The sequence below is a fragment of the Nyctereutes procyonoides genome, unplaced genomic scaffold, assembly GCF_905146905.1.
Source record: "Nyctereutes procyonoides isolate TBG_1078 unplaced genomic scaffold, NYPRO_anot_genome, whole genome shotgun sequence".
Taxonomy (NCBI): domain Eukaryota; kingdom Metazoa; phylum Chordata; class Mammalia; order Carnivora; family Canidae; genus Nyctereutes; species Nyctereutes procyonoides.
Window position 1 is genome coordinate 5,143,751 of NW_026575123.1, and position 24,209 is coordinate 5,167,959.

General features: G+C 33.5%; 1 protein-coding gene across 7 annotated transcripts in view; it reads left to right on the top strand.

The window, feature by feature from the left end:
* ATF7IP (activating transcription factor 7 interacting protein) overlaps nucleotides 1–24,209 on the top strand; it is a 105,267-nt gene that overhangs the window by 52,062 nt on the left and 28,996 nt on the right. For 6 of the 7 annotated variants that reach the window (XM_055336745.1, XM_055336748.1, XM_055336746.1 and 3 more), the window contains 5 exons: nucleotides 2,276–3,804; nucleotides 10,313–10,396; nucleotides 11,955–12,100; nucleotides 13,758–13,895; nucleotides 22,524–22,589. In XM_055336745.1, coding sequence (XP_055192720.1) covers nucleotides 2,283–3,804; nucleotides 10,313–10,396; nucleotides 11,955–12,100; nucleotides 13,758–13,895; nucleotides 22,524–22,589 — 1,956 coding nt within the window. In that variant the 5' untranslated portion in view covers nucleotides 2,276–2,282. The remainder of the gene's footprint in view (nucleotides 1–2,275; nucleotides 3,805–10,312; nucleotides 10,397–11,954; nucleotides 12,101–13,757; nucleotides 13,896–22,523; nucleotides 22,590–24,209) is intronic. The other variant, XM_055336744.1, reaches the window with a different exon arrangement.

The following is a 24,209-nucleotide window of genomic DNA, read 5'->3' on the forward strand; positions in this document are numbered from 1 at the left end:
TTTATTACATTTGTTTTCTTCTATTAGTTTCCTGAGAGTTTTAAATATAAGTCAGTGTTGAATTTTGTCAAATGAATATACTGTATCTTTATATGATCTTGTGTTTATTTTCATCCTCTGTTCTGTTTATGCAATGAATTTTGAATTCATTGCTTGAAATTTATTTATTTATTTATTTATTTATTTACTTACTTACTTACTTACTTACTTACTTATTTTACTTAAGTAGGGAATTTACTGTCTCATAGTTCTAGATGCTAAAAGTTTGAAATGAAGGCAATCCAGGGCCATGCAGGGATTAAGGAAGGACCTATTTCAGACCTGTCTCTTAGCTGTGACTTGGCGATAGCCAAACTCCAGTTTTTACATGGCTCTCTGTGTGCATATCTATATCCAGATTTCCACCTTTTTATAAGGATACCAATCATAGTGGATTAGGGCCCACCCTAATGACATTACTTTATCTTGTTTACCTTTACAAAGACTCTGTCTAAATAAGATTACATTCTGAGACATTGTAATATGAAAATAATATATTTTATCAGATGGACACCTTGGTTGGGCCTGAAAGAAAGCCATAATGCTTCATGACTCACTTATAATCTACATTGCTTCATTTTTTAAAAAATGAAACCAACCTTGTATTTTTTTTAATGAGCTTCACATAGTCATATATGCCTTTTTAAAGGAACTTTTAAATAACATGTGAAAGAATAAATCACAAGAGAAATTAGAAAATATTTTAGCAGAGCAACAATGAAGATGTAACACATCAAAATATGCAATGCAGCTAAAGCAACATTAAAAGGGAAATTTATAGCTTTATGTGTATTGCAAAAGAGGAAATATAGAAAATTAATGGTTAACGTTTAGCATGATGCAGAACTCCCAGACTTTTCCAGAGCAGCTGTACCATTTTATAATCCCACAAGCATTGTGTGAGGGTTCCAGTTTGTCTGTGTCTTTACCAATACTCATTATTCTCTTTGATTATAGCCATTCTGGTGTATATGAAGTGTTATTTCATTGCAGTTTGATTTATATTTCTCTGATGACTAGTAATGTTGAGCATCTTTTCATTTTTTAGTGTTTTATAGCATTGGTTTATTGGCAATTGGTATATCTTTTAGAGAAATGTCTATTCAATTACTTGGTCTACTTAAAAAAAAATTGAGAGAGCATGCACACACGTGCACGGGTCTGTGTTCCCTTGAGCAGAGGTGGGTGGGGAGAAGCAGAGGAAAGGGAAAGGGAGAGAACCTCAAGCAGACTTTTCATGTAGACTCCCTGCTTGATTCCACAACCCTGATATGACCTGAGTTGAAATTAAGAGTCAGATGCTTAATGACTGAGCCACCCAGGCACCCCAGTTACTTTGTCCATTTATAAGTTGGGTTATTTTTGTTGTTATTCAGTTGTAATAGTATTTTATATTTTTTAGATGCAAGTCTCTTAGATACATTATTTGCAAATATATGATATGTGAATGTTTCCTGTCGAGAATTGTCTTAGCAATTTTTGGATGGTAATCTTTTGTAAATATATTTATAGTACTGTTAATTTAGATATGCCTGATTGCAAATGCCATCTTTCCTTAATTTTCCTTTCTTTTTTACCTTATTTGTATATCTCTTTCCCATTCCTCTACTGCTTTTGGCCTCTCATACTTTGATTTTTCTTTCTCCATCTACTTTTTTACTGCATTTACTTTTTTTATGCTTCTATATCCTCTAGATTCTGAATTCATTAGCTTACTGAGAAAACTAGAAACTAGTCACTTTTTCCCTCCCTCCCTCCCTCCCTCCCTCCCTCCCTCCCTCCTTCTCTTCTTTCTTTCTTCTTCTTTCTTTCTTTCTTTCTTTCTTTCTTTCTTCCTTTTTTTTCTTTCTCTTTCTTTTTTAATGGGATGAATGGCCTTAATTGTTTGCAAAATGGGAAGTGGAGGAAGAGGGGACGATACAGTTCGGCTCCAAGAGTGGCTCTAAAGACTGACTCTTGCTGTCCTCCCAAAAAAGCTAGTCTTTTTTTTTTTTTTTTTTAGTACTTCATGATGATTGATCTTCTATGTGTGGTTCATACCTGTCATCAATTTTACATTACATAAGTCCAGTTAATATGAAAATTAGCACATAGCAAGGATTATTATGCTTTCTATATGTCATTATTTCAAAATTACATTAATAAGGGCTACTTGCTTGTTAAGATCAGTTTGCAGTTCATCTATTAGGTGGCTTCTGTTTCAATTATTAAACTCTCTCTCTTTCTCTTTTTAAAGATTCAAAATGGATAGTATAGAAGAACCTCAGAAAAAAGTCTTTAAGGCTCGAAAAACAATGAGAGTGAGTGATCGTCAGCAACTTGAAGCAGTGTACAAGGTCAAAGAAGAACTGTTGAAAGCTGATGTTAAGCTGTTAAATGGCAACCATGAAAATGGAGATTTGGACCCAACCTCACCTTTGGAAAATATGGATTATATTAATGACAAAGAAGAGGTGAATGGCATTGAAGAGCTTTGTTTTGACCCTGAAAAAAGTAAATCAGAATGGAAAGAAACGTCCTGTACCTTAAATGTTAATGTAAAAAACAAGCAGGATGATGATTTAAAGCATGAACCTTTGTCTACTAATAATATAGCTCCTGAACTAGTTTGTAAACTGACTGCTGAACCAGCTTCTGATGAGCCAGCCTCTGTTGATCTGGCTATGGGAGATCCAGAGTCTGGAGATTCAACCCCTGAAGATCTGGCTTCTGAAGTATTAACCTTTGGTGATCCCACCTCTAGTGATCTTGCCTCTGGTGATCCCACCTCTGGCGATCCCACCTCTGGTGATATCACCTCTGGTGAAATAGTCTCTGGTGAAACAGTTTCCAGTGAGCCATTCTCTGGTGAATTGGTGTCTGGTGAATCAGTCCCTGATGAATCAGTCTCTGGTGAACCGATCTCCAGTGATCCAGCCTCTGGTGATTCAGCCTCTGGTGATCTGTCCTCTGGAGCATTGGCCTCTGATGATCCACCCTCTGGTGATCTGGCTTCTGGTGACCTAGCCTCTGGTGATCCAACCTCTGGTGATCTGGCCTCTGATGAACCCACTTCTGATGAACTGACCTCTGATCCCACCTTTGAGCCAGCTTCTGTACCAGTTTGTGAACCTGTTCCTGAAACTGACAGTACAGAGCTTAGTAGCAATAAAGGTGATGATTTTCTTGAAAAAAATGGGGATGATGAAAAGTTAGACCAAATTTTCTCATTGGATGAGAAAAATAAAGCTGATAGTAATATTGATGCTGATGAAGAAACCCTAGAAACAGATGATACAGTTATTTGTTCAGATCTACCTCCTGAAAATGAAAAGAAGGTAAAGGAAGATGCTGTCACAGAACCTGCTCTTAGAGAGGAGGCTATCTCCAGCAGTATGGAAATTGACCAAAGTGAAAAGAATGAAGATGAAAATTCTGCAGACCTTGTAGAAACCATTAGTGAAAATATTATAAAAGATGACAAAAATGAAATTATCTTAGAAAATACAGATTCTATGGAGACAGATGAAATTATTCCTATTTTGGAAAAGCTTGCACCCGCTGAAGATGAACTTACTTGCTTTTCTAAAACTTCTCTCCTTCCAATTGATGAGACAAATCCAGATTTGGAAGAGAAGATGGAAGGTTCTTTTGGTTCACCATCTAAACAAGAAAGCAGTGAGAGTTTGCCAAAAGAAGCCTTTTTGGTCCTCTCTGATGAAGAGGATCTTTCTGGTGAAAAAGATGAGTCTGAAGTTATATCACAAAATGAAACATGCTCTCCAGGTTAGCATATTACTTAAGTTTTAAATATTTTGATTAGGTTTAATAAATTGCTTAATATAGCATTCTTATGAATTTTTAAGTTTTTTTAGCTGCAGAGAAACTTGAGAATGATGGTGACTAGAATGATCTCTTGATCTCTAAACTTCATAGATTCTTTTTTTTAGATTTTATTTATTCACGATATACATATATATATATAGAGGGGGGGGTGGGGGGGCAGAGACACAGGCAGAGGGAGAAGCAGGCTCCATGCAGGGAGCCTGACATGGGACTTGATCCCAGGACTCCAGGATCAGGCCCTGGGCCAAAGGCAGGCACTAAACCGCTGAGCTACCCAGGGATCCCCAACTTCATAGATTCTTAACAGAATTTAGATTTATACCCACTCTGTGAGCAATATTATGTGAATGGATAAGAAGGGAGGTAAAATAATAGGAAAATATGGCCCTTGACCTTAAGGGGCTTATATTCTAGGATAGAGATAAGATGGACCAACATAACACATGAGATAACAATTTCAAGTCAGTACATAATTGATCAAAGTTCTAACAGTTGTTCTTGCTATTACTTAGCAACCAAGCAATTTACAATGTAAAAGCCTACTGGTTTAAATTATTTGCTTCAAGTGTAACATCATATTTTACAATTAATTTTTCTCGTGAAATATGATTCCTCTAATATTCCTTGTCTACCGAATGACACAACCATTGCTAGAATCCAGAAACCTTGAAGACTGATAATCTATTTCATAAAGACTTCATCCATTTGCTTCCTCAGTCTTCTTGATTCTACCCAGATTCTACCCAACCTACTCTCTTCCTCCGCATCTTCTGAATGATTTCTCTGTAACGTAGTTCTATTTTATTCGATTGTGTTCTTCTCTTTTGTTGGATCCCTATTACTTTGATTTAATTCCAAACCCTTTTATATAAAAGGTATATAAACTTCATAGTTGGTTCAAAAGCCTATCTTTCCAAGGAATGAGAAAAATTGTATTTTGCTTTTCTGATCAAACTCAAACATGAAATCTATTTGAAATTTCCTCAACTCTTTTGAGAGTGGCATTAATACCTTTATGTTCTTATTGTATCACCAGACTCTTAGCCTTAGAACTCTGTGAGAAGAGTGACCTTGTAGCATGAAACACAGCATTTGATTTCTAGTTTGTTCAGAAGAAATAAGAGACAGGCCTAGGAGACTCAGGGATGTTTTTCCCCCCAATATATCATTACCAGTTTTTGGAAGTAAAGATTTTTTCTTCTTAAAAGATGTCTTCATTTCCAAAGATCATTTTTTCATTTATTAAAGCTTTATAGAGAGACAAACCAGGCTGTTCTTGGTTTTGGGGGTTTAAAGATAAAATTTAGTACTTGCCCTTAGAATGCAGACAAGAATTCAATCGCAGGACATTAAATACAAGGCTGTGAATACAGTAAAAATGGTAAATTGGTATTCTGGGAATTTAGAAAAGGGTAACTTTATAAAAACAGATGCATTTAGGAAAGCGCTTTCTTTTCACTATATGTATAATACAGGGTTTTAGTGAAGATAATCCCTCTTAATTGTAGCTTCATTCCTACTTGCTTAGGCCAAAAATCTTGGAAGCATTATTTTTTTCTTGTGTTTCATATCTCATCAGTCTATCAGGAAATCTCATTGGCTCTGCCTTCAGAGTAGATTTAGAATTCAGTCTGTTTTATCATCTACTATCATCACACTTGCTCTGAGCCACCATCTTAAGGCTAAAATAATGCTTGTCTTATAATAAGTACTCAGTAAATATTTGTGGAGTGAGTGAATAATCAATAATGTGAGAGAAGTGTATCATGGAGAACCTTGGTTACAATGCTAAAGCTTTCTGATAGTACTTGGGAGCCATTAGATGATTCCAGGCAGAGGAGAATGACATAATGAAGTTAGATTTTGGAAAGATAATAAGTAACCATATGTAAGATGACCTTAACTCATTCATTTAATAAGTATTTATAGAGAGAGTGGTATTGGGATAAGTACTTAGAAAACCTTTTAATACTCATAGCAAATTGCAGATTGTTATTTAATGAGTTTATACATTTTACCTTTATGCCAGGGTTTTGATATTAGAGACCATCCTTCCCACTCAATGCTGTTAAATGCCAAGAGATGACTATTAAGCCACCCATCCATGTTGCATACTTTGAAAATTCAAACTTGCATTCATTTTTGGTTACTTTTTTTTTTTCTTTCTTCTTTCTTTCTTCTTTCTTTCTTCTTTCTTTTTCTTCTTCTCTTCTTTCTTTTCTTTTTCTTTTTCTTTCTTTCCTTTTCTTCTTTCTTCAGATTTTATTTATTCATGAGAGGCCCAGAGAGACGTAGAGACATAGGCAGAGGGAGAAGCAGGCTCCCCCTTGGGAGCCTGATGTAGCACTCGATTCCAGAAGCCCGGGATCACAACATGAGCCAAAGGCAGATAGATGCTCAACCACTAAACCATCCAGGCTTCCCTCTCATTCTATTTCTTAATAGAGAAATAGGAAGGAGAGCTCTTCCCCAACTACTTTTTAATTGTATAAACATTGCTATTTCTTAACATTTAAAATCTGTTTTAGATTAAGCTATATTTTACACTAAATTTTGATTACAGTTTCCCTCCAAATTTTATTTCAAATGAAAAATGTATCTGGTTGATTTGTTTTTCCCTATTCATTGGCTCTTTAAGATAAATATAAGTGCTTATGAGGGTAATTGCACAGGAATAGAATTTCATGGGGTTTGTCTGTTTTTAGTTTAGGTTAGTAGCGATAGAATTACTGTGGTTTAGTTAATTAAAATTTATTGATAATTTATTGCCAATGTTTATAGTGTTCAGCTGAAGTTCTTTATTATCTTAATCCACTTACATTCATTTGTTTCTTATTGTATTTAACTTTTCTGTGTGGAACCTCATATTCCTGTATATTGGTGTAGAAATTGCAGGTTTTTCTTTTCAGAGTTGAGGAAGATCAAAGAAGCAGATTTTGGAAAGGGAAGTATAGGAAGAACATCAGTTACAAATGACTATTGCTGCCCAAGTAAGATATGGGTATTTCAGGACAGAGACTTGGACTATCTAGAAAAATTTAGGAGTAGATAGCATATAGATCTTAGTTGAAGTTGAATGACAAGATGAGATCACCTCAGGGAGTATAAATGGAGATAAGAATAGGTACAAGAACTGAGATTTTGAAATTCCAGTGTTTAGAGGTTGGGAGATGAAGAAGAACCAGCAAAGGAGACCAAGAAAGAGTAGCTCTTATATCAACTATACTTCAATAATAATAAAAACAAATGAGTATATTAACCAAAAAGAAAAGGAAGAGCAGCTTTTCTGGTAGAAAGAAAAACAAGAAATTCTGATATCTTAGATGTCAAATAAAGAGGAAGTTGCAAGGAGGAAGGAATAATCAACCCAACTCTGTTTATGTATCAAATGCTACTGTTTGCTCCAGTAGGATGGAAGACAAATATTTAATAACCTGAAGATCCATTTGTGACCTTGACACGAGGTGGTGGAATTGAAAACCTAATTGAGATTGGGTTTCAGAGAGAATGGGAAGAAAGTTGGAATTAGTAAAATACAACTTTCCCCCCCAAGTTTTGCTTTAAAAGGGTTCACAAAAATTCACTGTAGGAGATATTATTTGGAAGTTTGTATTGGTTAAATAAAACTTAAAAACATTTTTTAAAAAAAGATTTTATTTATTCATGAGAGACAGAGAGAGAGAGAGAGAGAGACAGAGACAGAGACAGAGACAGAGACAGACAGAGGCAGAACTAGGCTCCATGCAGGGAGCCCGATGTGGGACTTGATCCCAGGACTCCAGGATCACGCCCTGGGCCAAAAGCAGGTGCTAAACCACCGAGCCACCCAGGCGTCCCAACTCAAAAATTTTTAATGTCACATTTTTCTGATATGTCTTGTAAGGTTGAAAATTTTTATATGTTAATTGACCATTTGTATTTCCTTATCTATAAATTGCCTGTTCATGTACTTTGTCCATTTTGCTAAAGTATATATTATCTTTAATTAATCCATAGGAATTTTTTGTTTTGTTTTAAATATTCTCAAAGAGTCAGTTTCAGACAGATTGACAAACCATAGCCTATAGGCTCTGTTTCTGTCAATAAATTTTTTTTGCAATATAACGATGCTCATGTGTTTACATATTACATATTGTTTATCACTGCTTCCTGCTACATGGACAGAGTTAAGTAGTTGCATCAGAGACCATATGGTCGGTCCACAAGATTGAAAATATTTATTTTTTCAGTGGAAAAATGGAAAAAGTACATTTTTTCCACCTTTATTTTACGAAGTCTTATTTAAGATAATGATTATCATATAGGTATTAAACATCTGCTTTGTCTCAGCTCTTTCCCAAAGTTTTTAGGGTTACCAAAAATAAAAGATACATTACTTGCTCTTAGTGAGCTTACTATTGTCTAGTCTAGCTGAAAGGAAAGAATGCCACACGTAGAACTATATATGAAAATGGTCTAATTTGCAATAAATCTGTTCTCAGTACTATAGGAATTATAACAGAAACTATGAATGAGGACAGATTCTAAAAAAAGACAGTCTTAACCTACGTATTTGGATGAGTTTCAGGCATCTCTTGAAGTACTTGAGATTATGTAAAAGATGTCTATGTACATGGGCCTTTGATTATTATTCTGGGTTAAAGCAGATCCACTCTCAGATTTTTTTTTTTAATTTTTATTTTTTTTACGATAGTCACACAGAGACAGTGAGAGAGGCAGAGACACAGGCAGAGGGAGAAGCAGGCTCCATGCACCGGGAGCCCGACGTGGGATTCGATCCCGGGTGTCCAGGATTGCGCCCCGGGCCAAAGGCAGGCGCCAAACCGCTGCGCCACCCAGGGATCCCCCCACTCAGATTTTATAGAGGCTTTGTGAACAAAAAATTAGACATAGGGGCCTTGTTCCTTTCTGTAGAACCATTTTTCTTATCCTAAGTTCTTTCCACTAAATAAAACTCACGTATAAATTTTAATTCTGTCTATTTTAAAATTCCAATAACTGTTTTAAAGTGTTGAAAATCTAGCTATTTCTTCCAAGCATATCTGGAAAATGGGAATTGGGTGATACAAGGTTGTTGAGAAAATGGAAGAAGTTCAAGCTAAGTTTGATCTATTTATAAGAAGAGAGGGAGCTAACATACACATAAAAGAGACCAAATTGGCAGGCCGGTTGCTCTGCTGTGTTATGGCTGATCTGGCTTGTAGTTACTCTGATTGGAGCCATAACTAATTATGTTTTTGGAGTGGAGCAATAATTTTTCAAATAAAAAGCAACCCAGTAATTCTATGTCTCTGGATACTCTGGAGACTAGGAAGCTCAGGAGTCACCATCCTCAGTATTCCAATCAAGAGAATTTGGAAAACTATATAGAAAAAATTGCTTTATAATTTGTTTGGAATCCACAAGGAAGCAAAAGAAATTTTCATTTCATTGAAACTGGAGTTGGAGGGATGAGATCCTAAAATATTTCTAATGAGTATAGTTAAATGGAAAGTTAATTTTATAATATTTATTTTATTTATTTCCATTTATTTATTTTTAATACTTTATTTTAAATTTTAAAAATAGTTTTAGTAGGGGTGCCTGGCTTCTAGAGAAGAAATGCCATTTCAGAATCTTTGTATAATGTTATATTCCTTGTGATTATGTATTTAATTTTGGGTGCAGAATGTGATGAAACAGCATGCTTTATTGAAATCCCTGGGGAGCGAGCCAGTTGCAGTGGGGAAGCTGAACTTTTGTTATCTTTATAATAGCTTATCCATTTCTATTTTATGAACTATCTTACAACTATTAAAGTAACTTAGTGATTTAATGTGCCTGGTTAAAATGTTAGATGTTTTGAATTTGGCAGTACTTTGTAATTTTTTTTTTGAAATTATCACTATAGTATTGCAGTTTTAATAGTTCAATGTAATGGAATCTAAATGTTTTACAATAGATTTTAGTTATCTACTATTGATAGTAAATTACTAAGTAAGATTCTTTCTTTTAAAATTTATACTGTTAGTTTTTCCATGTTTAGAGCTTTTTATGAATTTGTAGGAGCATTTTTTAAAAAAGATTTTATTTACTTATTTGACAGAGAGCCAGAGAGCACAAGCTGGGAGAATGGCAGAGGGAGAGGGAGAAGCAGGCTCCTCACTGAGAAGGAAGTCCAATAACACAGGGCTTGATCCCAGAACACTGGGATCATGATCTGAATTGAAGGCAGACACTTAACTGCCTGAGCCACCCAGATGTCCCTGTAATGTCATTTGAAAGTGGACTTGGTCATTCATTTCTACCAATCCATGCCATGCTCCCTTTTTAGTCCTAAAATTTCATATTTTGAGACTGATTTTGTAGAAGTTTATTGACTGGATAGATAACAGTAAAATTATAAATTAGAATGAGCTGCTGTGAATTCTAATGGAAGTAAGATTTCCTTTTCCATTTTTTGTTATAGCAGAAGTAGAAACTAATGAAAAGGACAGCAAACCTGAGGAAGAAGAGCAAGTAATAAATGAAGATGAAAGACCTTCTGAGAAAAGTAAGCATGTACAAAAAACCTGAACTAGTTTAGAAAAATAGTAATTCATTGTTTCTTTTTTTTAAGGCTGTGGAATATATTTCCTTTCTATGAGATGATTTAAAAAGTTTGTGGTTTTAGTAAGCATAATTAAATCATTTTGTTGATTGCTAACCCAAGGATTTTTAAAAGTATTATTTCATATACTTTAGTATTTTATTTTTTTATATTTTCATTATTCTATAAGAAAGATGTTTAATATTTAATAAGGTACTACCTTAATGTATTGAGGTAGATTGTTTTAGATTTATGTTTAGAGCGTGAGACTATAAAAATTTTGTCGGGGGTGATAGAAGTCAATGACAATCCGTGTCTGTCTCCTTAAGTTTCCTAAGTTTCACAGGAAGGAGGACTTTTGGGACTGGGTGTCATTAGGTTTATAAGATTATCATTGGACTAGAAGTCAGTAAACCTAGGGTCTGTGTCTCCTTGTCATTCTGGTTTCCATGTCTGACTATATAAGTTATGATTGTAAGAGAAGTCCTAGAGTAGAACTGGATTTAAAAGTAGGCATATAGATACATGGATATAGAGAAAAGCGAAGAGGGATACTTACGGTCACATAAGGATGTTTCCCTTTAATAAGTAGAGATTTTAGTATTTTTACTTTTTATATATTGAAAAAAAACCATGAAATTTACTTATGATCTCATGAATGTTATCAGTATTTGAAATAAAAATTTTCTAAGTGAATTTCTTTGAATATCTTTACCAAATTTGCTTTTATAATGATAGAAATTTTATTATTTTGATTTACTTGGAATTCATTATGATATGTTAAAAATAACTAGCCTTGAGTGCCTGGGTGGCTCAGTTAAGTGTTTGACTTGTGATTTTGGCTCCAGTCAAATTCTGAGAGTCTTAATTTGAGGGTCCTGGGATTCAGCCCTGTGTTGGCTCCCTGCTCAGCAGGGAGTCGGCTTGAAATTCTCTTCTCTCCCTCTGCCCCTCCCCCTTTGCAAGTATATGAGTTTTTTTCTCTCTCAAGTAAATAATCTTCAAAAAGAAAAAAGAATAACTAGTCTTATGTTATTTTTCTAAGGGTAATAATTAAGAATTTTTTTTCTAAATTTACTGAGAAAAAAATGTATTGAAGAGGAAGAATTAAATAATTAAATCTTTGTACAGTTAGGAATCCATGACATGAGAATGAGTATTACATTTTATCAGAGGACTCATGTTCACTATTTAGCTAAGGGAATGAATATGAGATTATTTCTTCTAATCTCATATTGATATTTTAGGTGATTCTCCATCTTAATATACTTCCAAGGAAAGAATGTTTTATGTTTATGTTATACATTGCTTAGTCATGAGGGAGTTCTTGTGTAGCATATTGAAAATCATTTCAAGTTCAGAGTTTAAAAGTTACCTATCCACTTTTCTAATTTCAAAAATAATTCATAAAATAACTGATTGAAATAGTATTATGATAGAAATAATATTTTGTTGAGAACAGAAAAGAGGCATTAGGGTCTATAATGCAAACCTGACTAATCATTATACTTTTTGTTCTGAGGTGAATTTTCTAGAAGAAAACGTTCTAAATCAGAGGACATGGACAATGTACAGTCTAAGCGTCGTCGATACATGGAAGAAGAATATGAAGCAGAATTTCAAGTGAAGATTACAGCTAAAGGAGATATTAATCAGAAGCTACAAAAGGTATTACAGATTATAAGTTAAAAACCATATTAAATAAAAAGCATGACTGTTTTTATTCTTTTAGGTTTTTGACATTCTGTATTTTACTGACATATTTAGGTTTTTCACAGAACTTGAAGAAAGTGGTTGATCTTATTATTCTTAATTTAATTTTAAAAACTTTCTGAATCTTAAAGAGTTCATATTTTTTTCTTTTATATTGAACTTTATTTTTTTAAAAGATTTTATTTATTTATTCATGAGAGACACACAGAGACAGAGAGGCAGAGACACAGGCAGAGGGAGAAGAGGCTTCATGCAGAAAGCCTGACATGGGACTTGATTCCAGGTCTCCAGGATCACGCCCCAGGCCGAAGGCAGGCGCCAAACCTCTGAGCCACCCAGGGATCCCCTATATTGAACTTTAGTGGAAATATTAGAGTCTTATATTTTAACCTTCATAATCTTTTTTACTTAATCTTTATTATAAGCTGATTTCATGGTTGTAAGTTCCTACTTTGTAAATCTTTATGTTCTTTAGGCTCACTGTTAAAAAAAAGTAGAGACAGGGCTTTAGAATGACTAGGGAAAGGAAGAATTTAAAATACAGACTTTGAAAACATCTGCCTATATCTATTAGACTAGAGTTAGATAGAAATAAAAAAAAATATATATATATATTTTTTTTTTCCAGAATGTGTTAACAGGTGTTTATGACAAATGCTTTTTAAGAGGAATATGAAAGTTGAGTGAAATTAATTTTTTACAGTCTTACAGATTTAATGATAAAATTATAAATAACAGGTTTTAGACCAGTGTCCTTCTTCCACTAACATACAGTATACTCACATGAGAAAAAGGCAATTAATTTGTGAGGCAATAAAAAGGTGCTGTTTTTCTTTAAAAATTTGCTTTTAAAATTTGTCATGTGGAAGTAACAGTGCTTATTTAGTCCTTTTTTTTAAGATTTTAATTTTATTTATTTGTTATAGATCCATAAGATAATGTAAATTGTAAGGTATTTAAAAATATTTTATAGAAATTTCATAGTGTAGTGATATTCTTAATGTCTCACCAAAATATCTGCAACAGATTAGAAATTTTAAAAACTGGTCCTTTAACTGACCTCCTTTGAATCACAGTAGAAGGTGTTAGAAATAAATATCAAAACTTCAATTTAAAATTATTTATAAAATTTCTCCTTCTGGAAATTATAATCTCACCCTCTGGAAATAAAAAGACTTTATTTATTTATTTATTTATTTATTTATTTATTTATTTATTTATTTATTTATTTAACAGAGAATGAGAGAGTATAAGCAGGGGGAGCAGCAGGCAGAGGGCAAGGAAGAAGCAGGCTCCCTGCTGATCAGGGAACCTGATGGGGGCTTGATCCTAGGACCCTGGGATCAGGATCTGAGCCGTAAGGCAGACGCTTAACTGGTACTGAGCCACCCAGGTCCCTGGAAATTTTGTTTTTATGTAATTCTATCATAGTAGATATATATGTAGAAGTAGAGGCTTTCAGCAGATAACACTGTGTTCTGAATGCTGGCATGTTTTCACATTAAGCTAATCAATACATTAGTACTGTCTTATTAGTCCTTAAGAATGTTTACTGTTTACTGCTTGCTAAAATGTCTTCCCTGCTGTAAAAAAGAAAAATATTTCTCTTTAGGTTGTACAGTGGTTGCTGGAAGAAAAATTGTGTGCGCTACAGTGTGCTGTATTTGATAAGACTTTGGCGGAATTAAAAACACGAGTTGAAAAGATTGAATGTAACAAGAGGCATAAAACAGTTATTACTGAACTACAGGTTTGTATACTGATTTGAATTGTATACCCATGTGTCATTATTTTTATAACTTATTTTTGGAGGTACATTTTCAAAGTTAATAATAAATTACATTTAACTGCTAAATATTAGAAGTAAAAGGAGTCACCACTAGTTTGCTGGAACTGCCATAAAAACAGTACCATAAACTGGCTGCTTAAACAACAGAGAAGTACTGTCTCATAGTTCTGGATGCTAAAAGTCTAAGATCAAGGTGTTAGAAGGACTGGTTCTATTTGAAGGCTATAAGAAAGAATCTCTTCCGTGTGTCTCCTAGCTTCTGATGGTTTACTGATGGTTTTGGGCATTCCTTGCCTTATAGAAGCATCACCCTCATGACTGGTTGTCTTCATATGGCACTGTACTTGTGTTTGTGCCTAAATTTCCCCTTTATATGAGGATACGAGTTATATTGTATTGGGCCCACTCTACTCCAGTATAACCTCATCTTTACTAATTATCTTTGTAAAGACCCCTCTTCCAAATTGAGTAATATTTTGAGATACTTGGGATTCAAACTTCAATATATGAACTTTTCAGATATATGATTCAACCCGTAAGAGAGCCTTCGTCACTGAAGAAAGGCTGATATTTTTTAGCATAAGTTGCAAAAATATTTATTGTGATTATTTTTATATTAACCCTTTTTCTGCCATGGATCTTAGGTTGTATGAGTTTATATTTGTTAGTTTTCATTTTTTATTAAATATAACTCCACATATTCATATAGTGTCTGAACTTCTAAATAACTGAAATGAACATGATAACATGCTGTAGTAATTCATTTTATCCCAAGACTAAGAAACTGCAAGTTTTTCTCACTACATTCATACTGTCATAAGTAAATGTGTGGTTTCTATTAGGCTGTCTTAAATACAAACATAGTCTATAGATGCTGAGTTTGCAAACCACTTATAGAGCCTTGCTTTATATAGGAAGGAAAAGTGGTCCATGAAAACAAAGTCACTGTTTTCTGGTTATAAAATAAATTACAACCCAACGTGACTAGAATTTATGTATTATATTTCTTAGCCTAAAAGTTATTTTCTTGGTTTCATATTTTTAATTTTGTTTGAAGTGTGACTTTTTATTTTTTTATTTTTTTTTTGAAGTGTGACTTTTTAAATAAGATCTTTGTAGTAATTTTGTAATGTACCATTTAGGACATCACTAGTCATGTTTCTTACTTTTATTTTAGATCTAATAATGAAAGTGTTTAATTTTTAAACTTTATTTTACTCATCTGTTGAGAATTTTGAATTAGAATTTTAAAATGTTTGAAGACTTAAAAGTGATTTTGTTGTTTCTCATTTTGTGCTTTTAAGATCTGAGATTTTGACTTCCGTATTCGCATGTCACATGCAAGTCCAGATCTCGTAACACTCAATAAACTTTTCACTTTGATATTTCTTGGTAGTCTCAGAATCTGAATCCTTTAAATCCTAAACCAGTCTTTTCTCCACAAATAAATCCCCATGCCATTGTTCCTCTTACTTGTAATTCTTGAATTCTTAGAACAATCTTCAAGGAATATCTTCCCATTTTTCTTCTCATTGATAATTTTTGAGTTCTTGGAAATTGATTTCTCTCAATCATTTCACATACACAGTGGGATGCCAAATTAACTTTTTAAATTTCTTACTAAAGCCTATCTTTTGCTTGCTTTCACTTTTCACAAGGCCCAGGTCCACTTACGTGTGGATTTTTTCTGTAAAGATTAAGTATAGTACTGTAAATATATTTCCTTTTTCCAATTCCTTGATTATAGCAACAGCCTTTTGCATGATTACTCTGGTTCTACAGGCCTTGCTGGTCCTTCCCAACCATTGTGTTCACCTTTTTAAAACACTGTTTCATTCTTCTCCATATAGTCCAGATTCCTCAAATGTTATTTATTTTTGTATTTTTAATTTTTCTGGATCTCCTTTTTTGGATCCACTTTTCCTAATACCTACCAGTTGCTACACTACTCTACAGAATATCAATGTTCATAGTATTTTCATTTTAGGCTTTCAGTTTCATATTGTTTCTCCCATTACTTAGCTATAAGGATCTGCCCTTACTGTGCCATTTACTTAAATTTTACTGAGCTCAATTTAGTCCTCTCTTTTTGTGTTGTTCTAATATTTAGTATTTTATGGAAGTAAAATTCCGATAACAAAATAACCATTTGAGTTTACAATTCAGTGGCATTCAGTTCATTCAAATTGTTGTGTGATTGTCATCTCTATCTAGTATAAAACATTTTCATCAAGCCAAAAGAAAACCTTATGTTACTCCCTGTTTTTCTTTCCCCTAGTCCTTGGCAACCACTAATCGACTTTCTGTCTCTGCTGATTTACCTGATCTACACATTTCTTATGAACAGAGTCCTACAATATGTGACTTTTTGTGTCTGGCCTCTTTCTCTTAGCATAATGTTTTCAAGGTTCATATACAATGTAGCATGTATCAGTACTGCATTTCTTTTTATGGTTAAGTAGTATTTAATTATATCTGTATGCTTTTGAAAATATTTGTGTGCTATTGAAAATAAGTAGGTATTCAAGATGTTAAGTGTAATCTCCAGAGTAATCACTAAGGAAGAACTAAAATATATATAGCTGTGTAATATTATGGGTATGTATTATATAAATAGTTGACTCAAATAATACAGGGATTATGGTGCTGATCCCCTCCCCTGGTGTAGTTGAAAGCCTGTTTGTAACTCTTTCTCTCTTTTTGTTTTTTTTTTTAAGAGAAGTAGGAGAGATGCAGTAGCGGGGAGCTAGAGAGAATCTTAAGCAGGCTCCATGCTCAGGAGATCATCTCACAACCCTGAGATCATGACCTGAGCTGAAATCAAGGGTTGAATGTTTAACCTGCTGAGCCACCCACATGCCCTGTCCATGTATAACTTTTGACTCCTCCAAAACTCAGCTACTAATACCCAATTTTTAATGCATTCTTTATTGATGGGCATTTGAGTTGTTTCTAACTTTTAAGCATTGTGAATAGCACTGCTTTGATCATTTGTGTACAAGTAATTTTTGAAGACCAGTTTTCAAATCTTTCAGGCATATACATAGATGTGGGTGGCTTTGTGGGTCATGTGGTAATTTGTTTCACTTTTTCAAGAACTAACTAATCAGCTGTCTTCTGGAGTAGCTACATCATTTTACATTTCCAATAGCAATGTGTGAGGGTTCCTTGCTAACACTTGTTATTTTCTCTTTGTTACTGTTTTTATTATAATATTTGACTGAGTGTGAAGGTGGTATTTCATTGTGGTTTTGGATTGCATTTTCCTAATGATTATTAATGTTGAACATCTTTTCACGTGTCTGTAGAACATTTGTGTATCTTCTTTAGAGAAATATTTATTTGTCCTTTGCCCATTTTTTTCTAATGCTTTTATTTATTTATTTTGTATATATTTTTTTTTATTGGAGTTCGATTTGCCAACATATAGCATAACACCCAGTGCTCATTCCATCAAGTGCCCCCCTCAGTGCCCATCACCCAGTTACCCCAACCCCCCGCCCACCTCCCTTTCCACTACCACTTGTTCGTTTCCCAGAGTTAGGTGTTTCTCATGTTCTGTGACCCTCACTGATATTTCCCACTCATTTCTCTCCTTTCCCTTTTATTTCCTTTCACTATTTTTTATATTCCCCAAATGAATGAGACCATATAGTGTTTGTCCTTCTCCAATTGACTTATAATACCCTCCAGTTCCATCCATGTTGAAGCAAATGGTGGGTATTTGTCGTTTCTAATGGCTGAGTATATTCCATTGTATACATGCACTACATCTTCTTTATCCATTCATCTTTCGATGGACACCGAGCCTCCTTCCACACAGTTTGGCTCTTGTGAACATTGCTGCTATAAACATTCCTTTACCCATTTTTAATTTGGGTTTTTTGCCTCTTTGTTGTTGAGTTATAAGAATTCTTTACATATTTCAGGTATTGAACACAAAGATATATGATTTATAAATATGTTCTCCTATCTATAGTTTTCTTTTCACTTTATTGATCACGTAATGTACCTTAATGCATAAAAGTTTTAAATTTTGATGAAGCCTATAGACAGCATATAGTTGGATCATGGTTTATTATCCACTCCTGCTGAAGTCTGGCTTTGGATTGGAAGGTTTCATCTATTTACTTTTATTCAAAGTAGCTATTGATAAGGAAAGACTTCTGTTTTTTCTTCTAGTCTTTTTGTTTTTTTAATTCCTCATTACTGCCATCTTTTGTCATTGATATATATTTTTTTCCTCTAGTGTACCATTTTGTTTCCTTACATGTTTTCTTTTTGTGTATTTACTTAATTTTTTCCTTAGTGATTACTCTGGAGATTGCCCTTAACTGCCTTTTTTTTTTTTTAAAGATTTTATTTTTATTTATTCATGAGAGGCAGAGAGAGAGAGAGGAGAGGGAGAGGGAGAGGGAGGCAGAGACACAGGCAGAGGGAGAAGCAGGCTCCTTGCAGGGAGCCCGACATGGGACTCAGTCCTGGGTCGCTAGGATCAGGCCCTTGGCTGAAGGCGGCACTAAACTGCTGAGCCACCCGGTCTGACCTGCACTTAACTTCCTAAATTAATTTCACTAAGTATACAAAACTCTTTTTTCTCTACAGCTCGGTCTTGCTCATATTTGCTGTTAACTCTCACTGCTGGATTTTTTTTTTTTTTTTTTTTTTTTTTTGATACACCCAGCTGCAGGCGGCACTAAACCCCTGCGCCACCAGGGCTGCCCAAGAGGTCGGACATTTTAACTGACTGAGCCACCCAGGCACCCTACTGCTGAATTTTTTATTTCACTTAATATACTTTCTGCTCTAGAATTCTGTATGTTTTCTTTCTGGCTCTTTGATATTCTGTTTGGTGAGACATTGTTTTCCTGGTTTTCGTGTGTGTGTGTGTGTGTGTGTGTGTGTGTGTGTGTTTTAAGTTTAGCTCTTTGAACAGATCTTCAATTCATTTAAAGCCTTTGTCTAGTGAGTCTAATACCTGAACTGTCTTTCTTTTCATTATTTTTTCTGCCAATGGCCAATAGTTTGTTATTTCTTGTTTCTTTGTATGCCTCCTAATTTTTTGTTGTTGAAAATTGCATATTTTGAATTATTGTGATGTGGCAGTTCTGGGAATCAGGTTTTTCCCCCCATTACCCAGAGTTTGTTGTTTGTTGTTTTGATGACTTTTCTAGACTATTTTTGGTAAGTATAGATTCTTTGTTTTATGTGGGCACTGAAGTTTGTATTTCATTAGCTGAGTGTTCAGGTGATGTTCTGACAGTTACCTTAAATGCTTGGAGTAGAATAAAGAAAAAAGAAAGAAGAAAAAGAATGCTTTCCCAATCTTTGCAGATTTACTCCTTCGGTACAATTTACCCTATTCAACTTGCCTTATCCTCACTTCCTGCTTGCGTAAGTGAAAGTTTAGGGTCTTTTCAGGCCATTTTAGGCTTTTCTTTCCTGGGCATTTGCATAGTCTTCTTGATTTAAGAGCTTTTAGAATAGTTTTATGCCATGTGTCACCTTTACCAACCTTTTTTCCTCAGGCTTTTCTATCTATTGCTTATCCAAATTGTTGTCCTTTGCCCCAGGCTGCTCTGCCAATACCTTTGCCTTTAAATCTTTTTAGGAAGAGCTGTCTGAGATGCTGCTCCAGCCTTTTGAATTGGGTGAAACAAAGGCTGTCCTTTGTGCTTGGTCCATAAGGGAGTTGCCAGTGAAAATAAGGTCCATATGCTTCCTGTGGCACTAGAGCCTGAAGCTGGCATTCTGTTATCTTCACAGCTGCTGCTGCTCTGGGTGTGGGGAATAATGAATCCACAATCTAAAAGACAACACTGTTCTCTTACTGCAAAGTAGCAGCTTTATTTTCCCCCAAGTCTTTCCTTGGCTATTCTGAGTTTTTTGAAGTAGATCCCACTTCCACTCCACTGTTCTGAGATTTTGAGTAGATTCTAGAGTTGTGCAAAAATTGATTCTAACAATGCTTGTCAACTCGTTAGTTGCTTTTAGGAAGGGACTGAACCCTAAGGTAACCTACTCAGTCATTTTTGGTGATGCCGCTCTGTTCCAGTATTTTTATTATTATTACTTCTGAGTTCTCCAGTGTCTAAAGCTTATATATCACATACTCCACCAAGTAATTATATAGTTTGCTTAATTATTTACTGTTTCTTGGTTACACTTGACAACAAACGTTTTGAAAATCCAACTTTATATATATTCTGTATCATTCCACAGCAGTTGATGAGTACATCTTCCTGATTTGCATATATATATTCATTTATTATATTTGACTGACTTTGGCAAAATCTAGTTTGAGTTTTATAAAATTCAGAATTAAAACACATTTGAAAATAAACAAATTGGGTTTAGATATTTTGCTGTCAGGAATAATATAATTACTAGTTTTAGTATTAGTGTCCTTTTTTTTAAACACAGCATTTATTAAAAGAATACATTTTTAAGAGACTCATGATCCTTTTGCAATACTGTAAAAATTTACTATACATTGAAAAATTTGGTGAGAGTAGAATTGTGTTAAGTAGAATTAATTTAGAGGAAAGTTCAGAAGTTCTCTTTCCTGATAAAATTTTTAAAGTATAAATTTCTCTAGATACAGGAAAGTAGATTTTTATTGATTTTCATAGTTATTCTTTTTCAAAATGGGCTAGTTTGGAATTATTGAAAATAATTTTTAAGGTTTTAATAATTCTGATATGACTTTTATCCATATCCTTTTATTAAAGCCTATTTTAAATTATTGGCTCCTTTTATATGGACTAAACATATTTTACAAGAGCTGAAAATAATTTTCAGCATTGGAATATCTTCTATATTACTGTAGGGATTGGATTGGTTGCTTCCTGAATCATGAAAAAGTTTTGTGAATTTTTACTTTTTCAGAGATGTTAAATTGTTAAGTAAATCTCAACAGTTATTTCCATGATTTTATTTTTTAAGTAAAAGTTTGTATAATTTTTAGATTGTATATTTCTGATGCATTGTCAAGATGAGAATTATAGTAACTTCTAAGAAAGTCTTAAAATGCAGAAAGTTGTCATTTGCTGTGGAGTCAGTTGCAAATGTGTAATAAGAATCGAAGTTATCAACAAATATTTAGCTTTTCTACCCCTCTGAGACCGTAGCTCCCCTAAAACATATTTCTGGGTAATTTGAGACAGGAAGTAAAAATGGAAATTCTCCACTTTTTAGATAAAAAGTGTAATTAAAGTACTGCATATCAAAACTGTAAGTTAAAGCCACAGCAATATTCAAAGGGAAATTCACAAATTAATTAATTAATTAATTAAAAATCAATTAATTAATTTATGGAAATTTACAATTTAAAATTCATTAGTACTAAATAGGAAATTAGAAGAATATTATATGTTCATCTCCAGTACTAGGAAAAAACAATTATAAACTAAGCCCCCACAAGGAAGAAAGAGTTAAATAGCAAAAAGCCCAGCCCTTTTTGAATGTTGAGCAATGAGGATAAAACTTTATTTTTTCATGAAAATTTAAAAGTAGATTAATTTTTGAAATATAAATAATTAGTACAAATAAACTACATAAGGATTCAAAAAGGAGACAATGGTCCAGAGGAGATTTTTTAAGTAAGAGAACTTTATTATATATAACTTTATACCTATGAAGTCCATTTTATTTAGTAAGGAAGTAGAAAGCCGAAGTTATATGGAACTCTGTTCAAATTATAACTCATATCATAGTTAGTAGTTGTAGAAGTATTTACATTGAAATTGAGCCCAGGGCAAAGACGTCTATTATCTATGCTGCTATTTAGAGTTTTGTTGGCAGTCTGCACAATAAAATAATGACAAGAGAAAGAAATTAAGAGTCATGATGGGAATGCAATAGAATTTACTTGGCAAACTGATAAAAGATTTAGAAACTACCTGATTGAAGAAAAACGTTACAGTAGGTTTTCTATACATCAACAAAGAACAATGAGAACATTTGAGAAAAAGGTTTCATATATGGTAGATATTTAAAATGAATAAGTAGTTAAGAATAAACCAAAAAGAAAATTTCAACACCATAAGACAGAAAAAGAAAATTTGAGTTAATAGTAATGTACTATGTTCCTAGATAGGAAGACTAGATTCCTCTTAAATTATTGTACAGATTCAGAATACTCAAAATTTTGGGTGGACTTTTTTTTTTTATGGAAGTGGGAAAGCTTTTAGCATACCCTGGGATACAATATTTCATTGGTTATGATTTATAAAATGCTATTTTAAATAGTTTTAGCTGAAAATAACTTTTTGAACCCCTGCCCCCTCCCTGCAATAAGTAAATCTGTAGCTGCTGAATTCAAGAAACAGTTTTGAGTAATGGATATATGTGTCCATTTGTTCGTTAGCTTTTTTTGAGTTGATGATTAACTTTTTTTTGATGATTAACTTTTTTTCTCAGGTGATTATTTCCTAAGAAGTTCCTTGGTATGTAAAGCAAGGAAATCCCTAGTTTGCCTAGTTGGCTGAAATAAGGCTCTTTGTGGGTTTCTTGTAATATATGCATGAGTTCCTTTTTAGTACCATGATATTACTTGATTTCTATTTCATTTTTGCTTTTTCTTTTTAGGCCAAGATAGCCAGGTTAACCAAACGCTTTGGAGCAGCCAAAGAAGATCTTAAGAAAAGACAAGAAGTAAGAATTTCTATTTTTGCCTAATTAATAATTAGCTCTAAGTGGTAATCTTAGGAAATGGTGAAAGTCTTAGGAAAGTCTTTATTATAGGTCTGAAATTTGCTTTCATACTGTGCATTTCCTGTATGTTCTTTCTGGAGCTATAGCTCTAGCACTTTAACTCTTTTCTAATCCTGAGTTACTGTTTTCATATATCAACACTTACATTAATCTATTTTTGGCATTCTAGAAGTTAAATTTTCATTTCATTTTTAAAATTATCTTTTTGGGATCCGTCTTACCATATTTTTTTCTTTTTACATTCTTGCTAGCGTCCTAGTCTAGTCTCTTATTTCCTCCGAAGTATGTTAGTGTTCCATTACCTGGAGTAGTCCTCTTCTCTTCTTTCTTCCTCCACACAGTTAGGTCCAAACATCATGGCATAACATAAACTCCAATATATAGTCTACCTTTAGCTTTTGGTTATTTCCTCAGTTATTCTGTAATACATATCTTTAATATATTGCTAATGTATTGCATTATAGTTTTTAGTTTAATTTCTTTCTTTTCCTCTGGACTTTTTTTTCTCTTTGGGCAAATTACATTTCTTTATGTTAAGAGCTCCATTGCCTGGCACTTACTAATTGCCAATAACAATTATTTCAGTAGTAATCCTTATTACTGTAGGATTTTTCTGTCTTCATTCATTTTGACATCTTCTTTACTTAACTTTAAAGTTATTTTGAAATAATTATAGATGTACAGAAAGTTGCAACAGTAGTACATATACTCCTGTGAACTTTTCACCTAACTTCCCCCAGTAGTGAAATCTTACATAACTGCAGTATAATATCAAAACCAAAATATTGATAACAATTCTATTAAGTAGTCTATGGACCTTATCATTTCTCACCAGTTTTTACATGGATTCATGATGTGTGTGTGTGTGCGCGCGCACACACATGCATGCATAATTCTGTGCAATTTTATCATATATATAGGTTTATGTAATCTTTACCACAGTCAAGATCTACAACTGTTCCATATTATAGTCCCTGAAAGGTTTGTCATGGAGAGCTCTAAGTATTATGGAAACAACAAGTACTGTATAATTCCTAAAGATTAGAAATATTAATTTGAATAATTAGGGTGTGTGATGCTTGAAGAAGAGTATTGAGGTGGTCTTCAGTCTTTCAAATTCTTTTCCTTTCTTAATTAGCTTTTGAGTAAGGCCAGTTTTACATGGCCAAAGTGGAACATCTATCTACTCATTCTTGTTAATATTTTCTTTTTATGAGAGACATTTCTAGAAATCTCAAGAATTTGTTCTTTCCTGTCCTAATTCTCTTTAATTATGGTATCCATTATAATTTTACATCTGTGTCATGCTTGGTTTTAAAAACAGAGATAAGAATGAAAATTTAAAACTTTAGTTCTCTCCCATATTAAAATAAGTAAAGAAACAATAGTACTTTAAGTGCTTTTCTTCTATTTAGATTTGCTCTTTGGTCCTGTCTTATTAACCAGTTAAAAACAAACCCCACCATGCAGGTTTGTATTGAAATATATTCTATTTTAATTTTTAAAAGAGCAGAAAATCCTCAACGCAGTTTGCTATTAAGTCCACATTTATAATCTAAT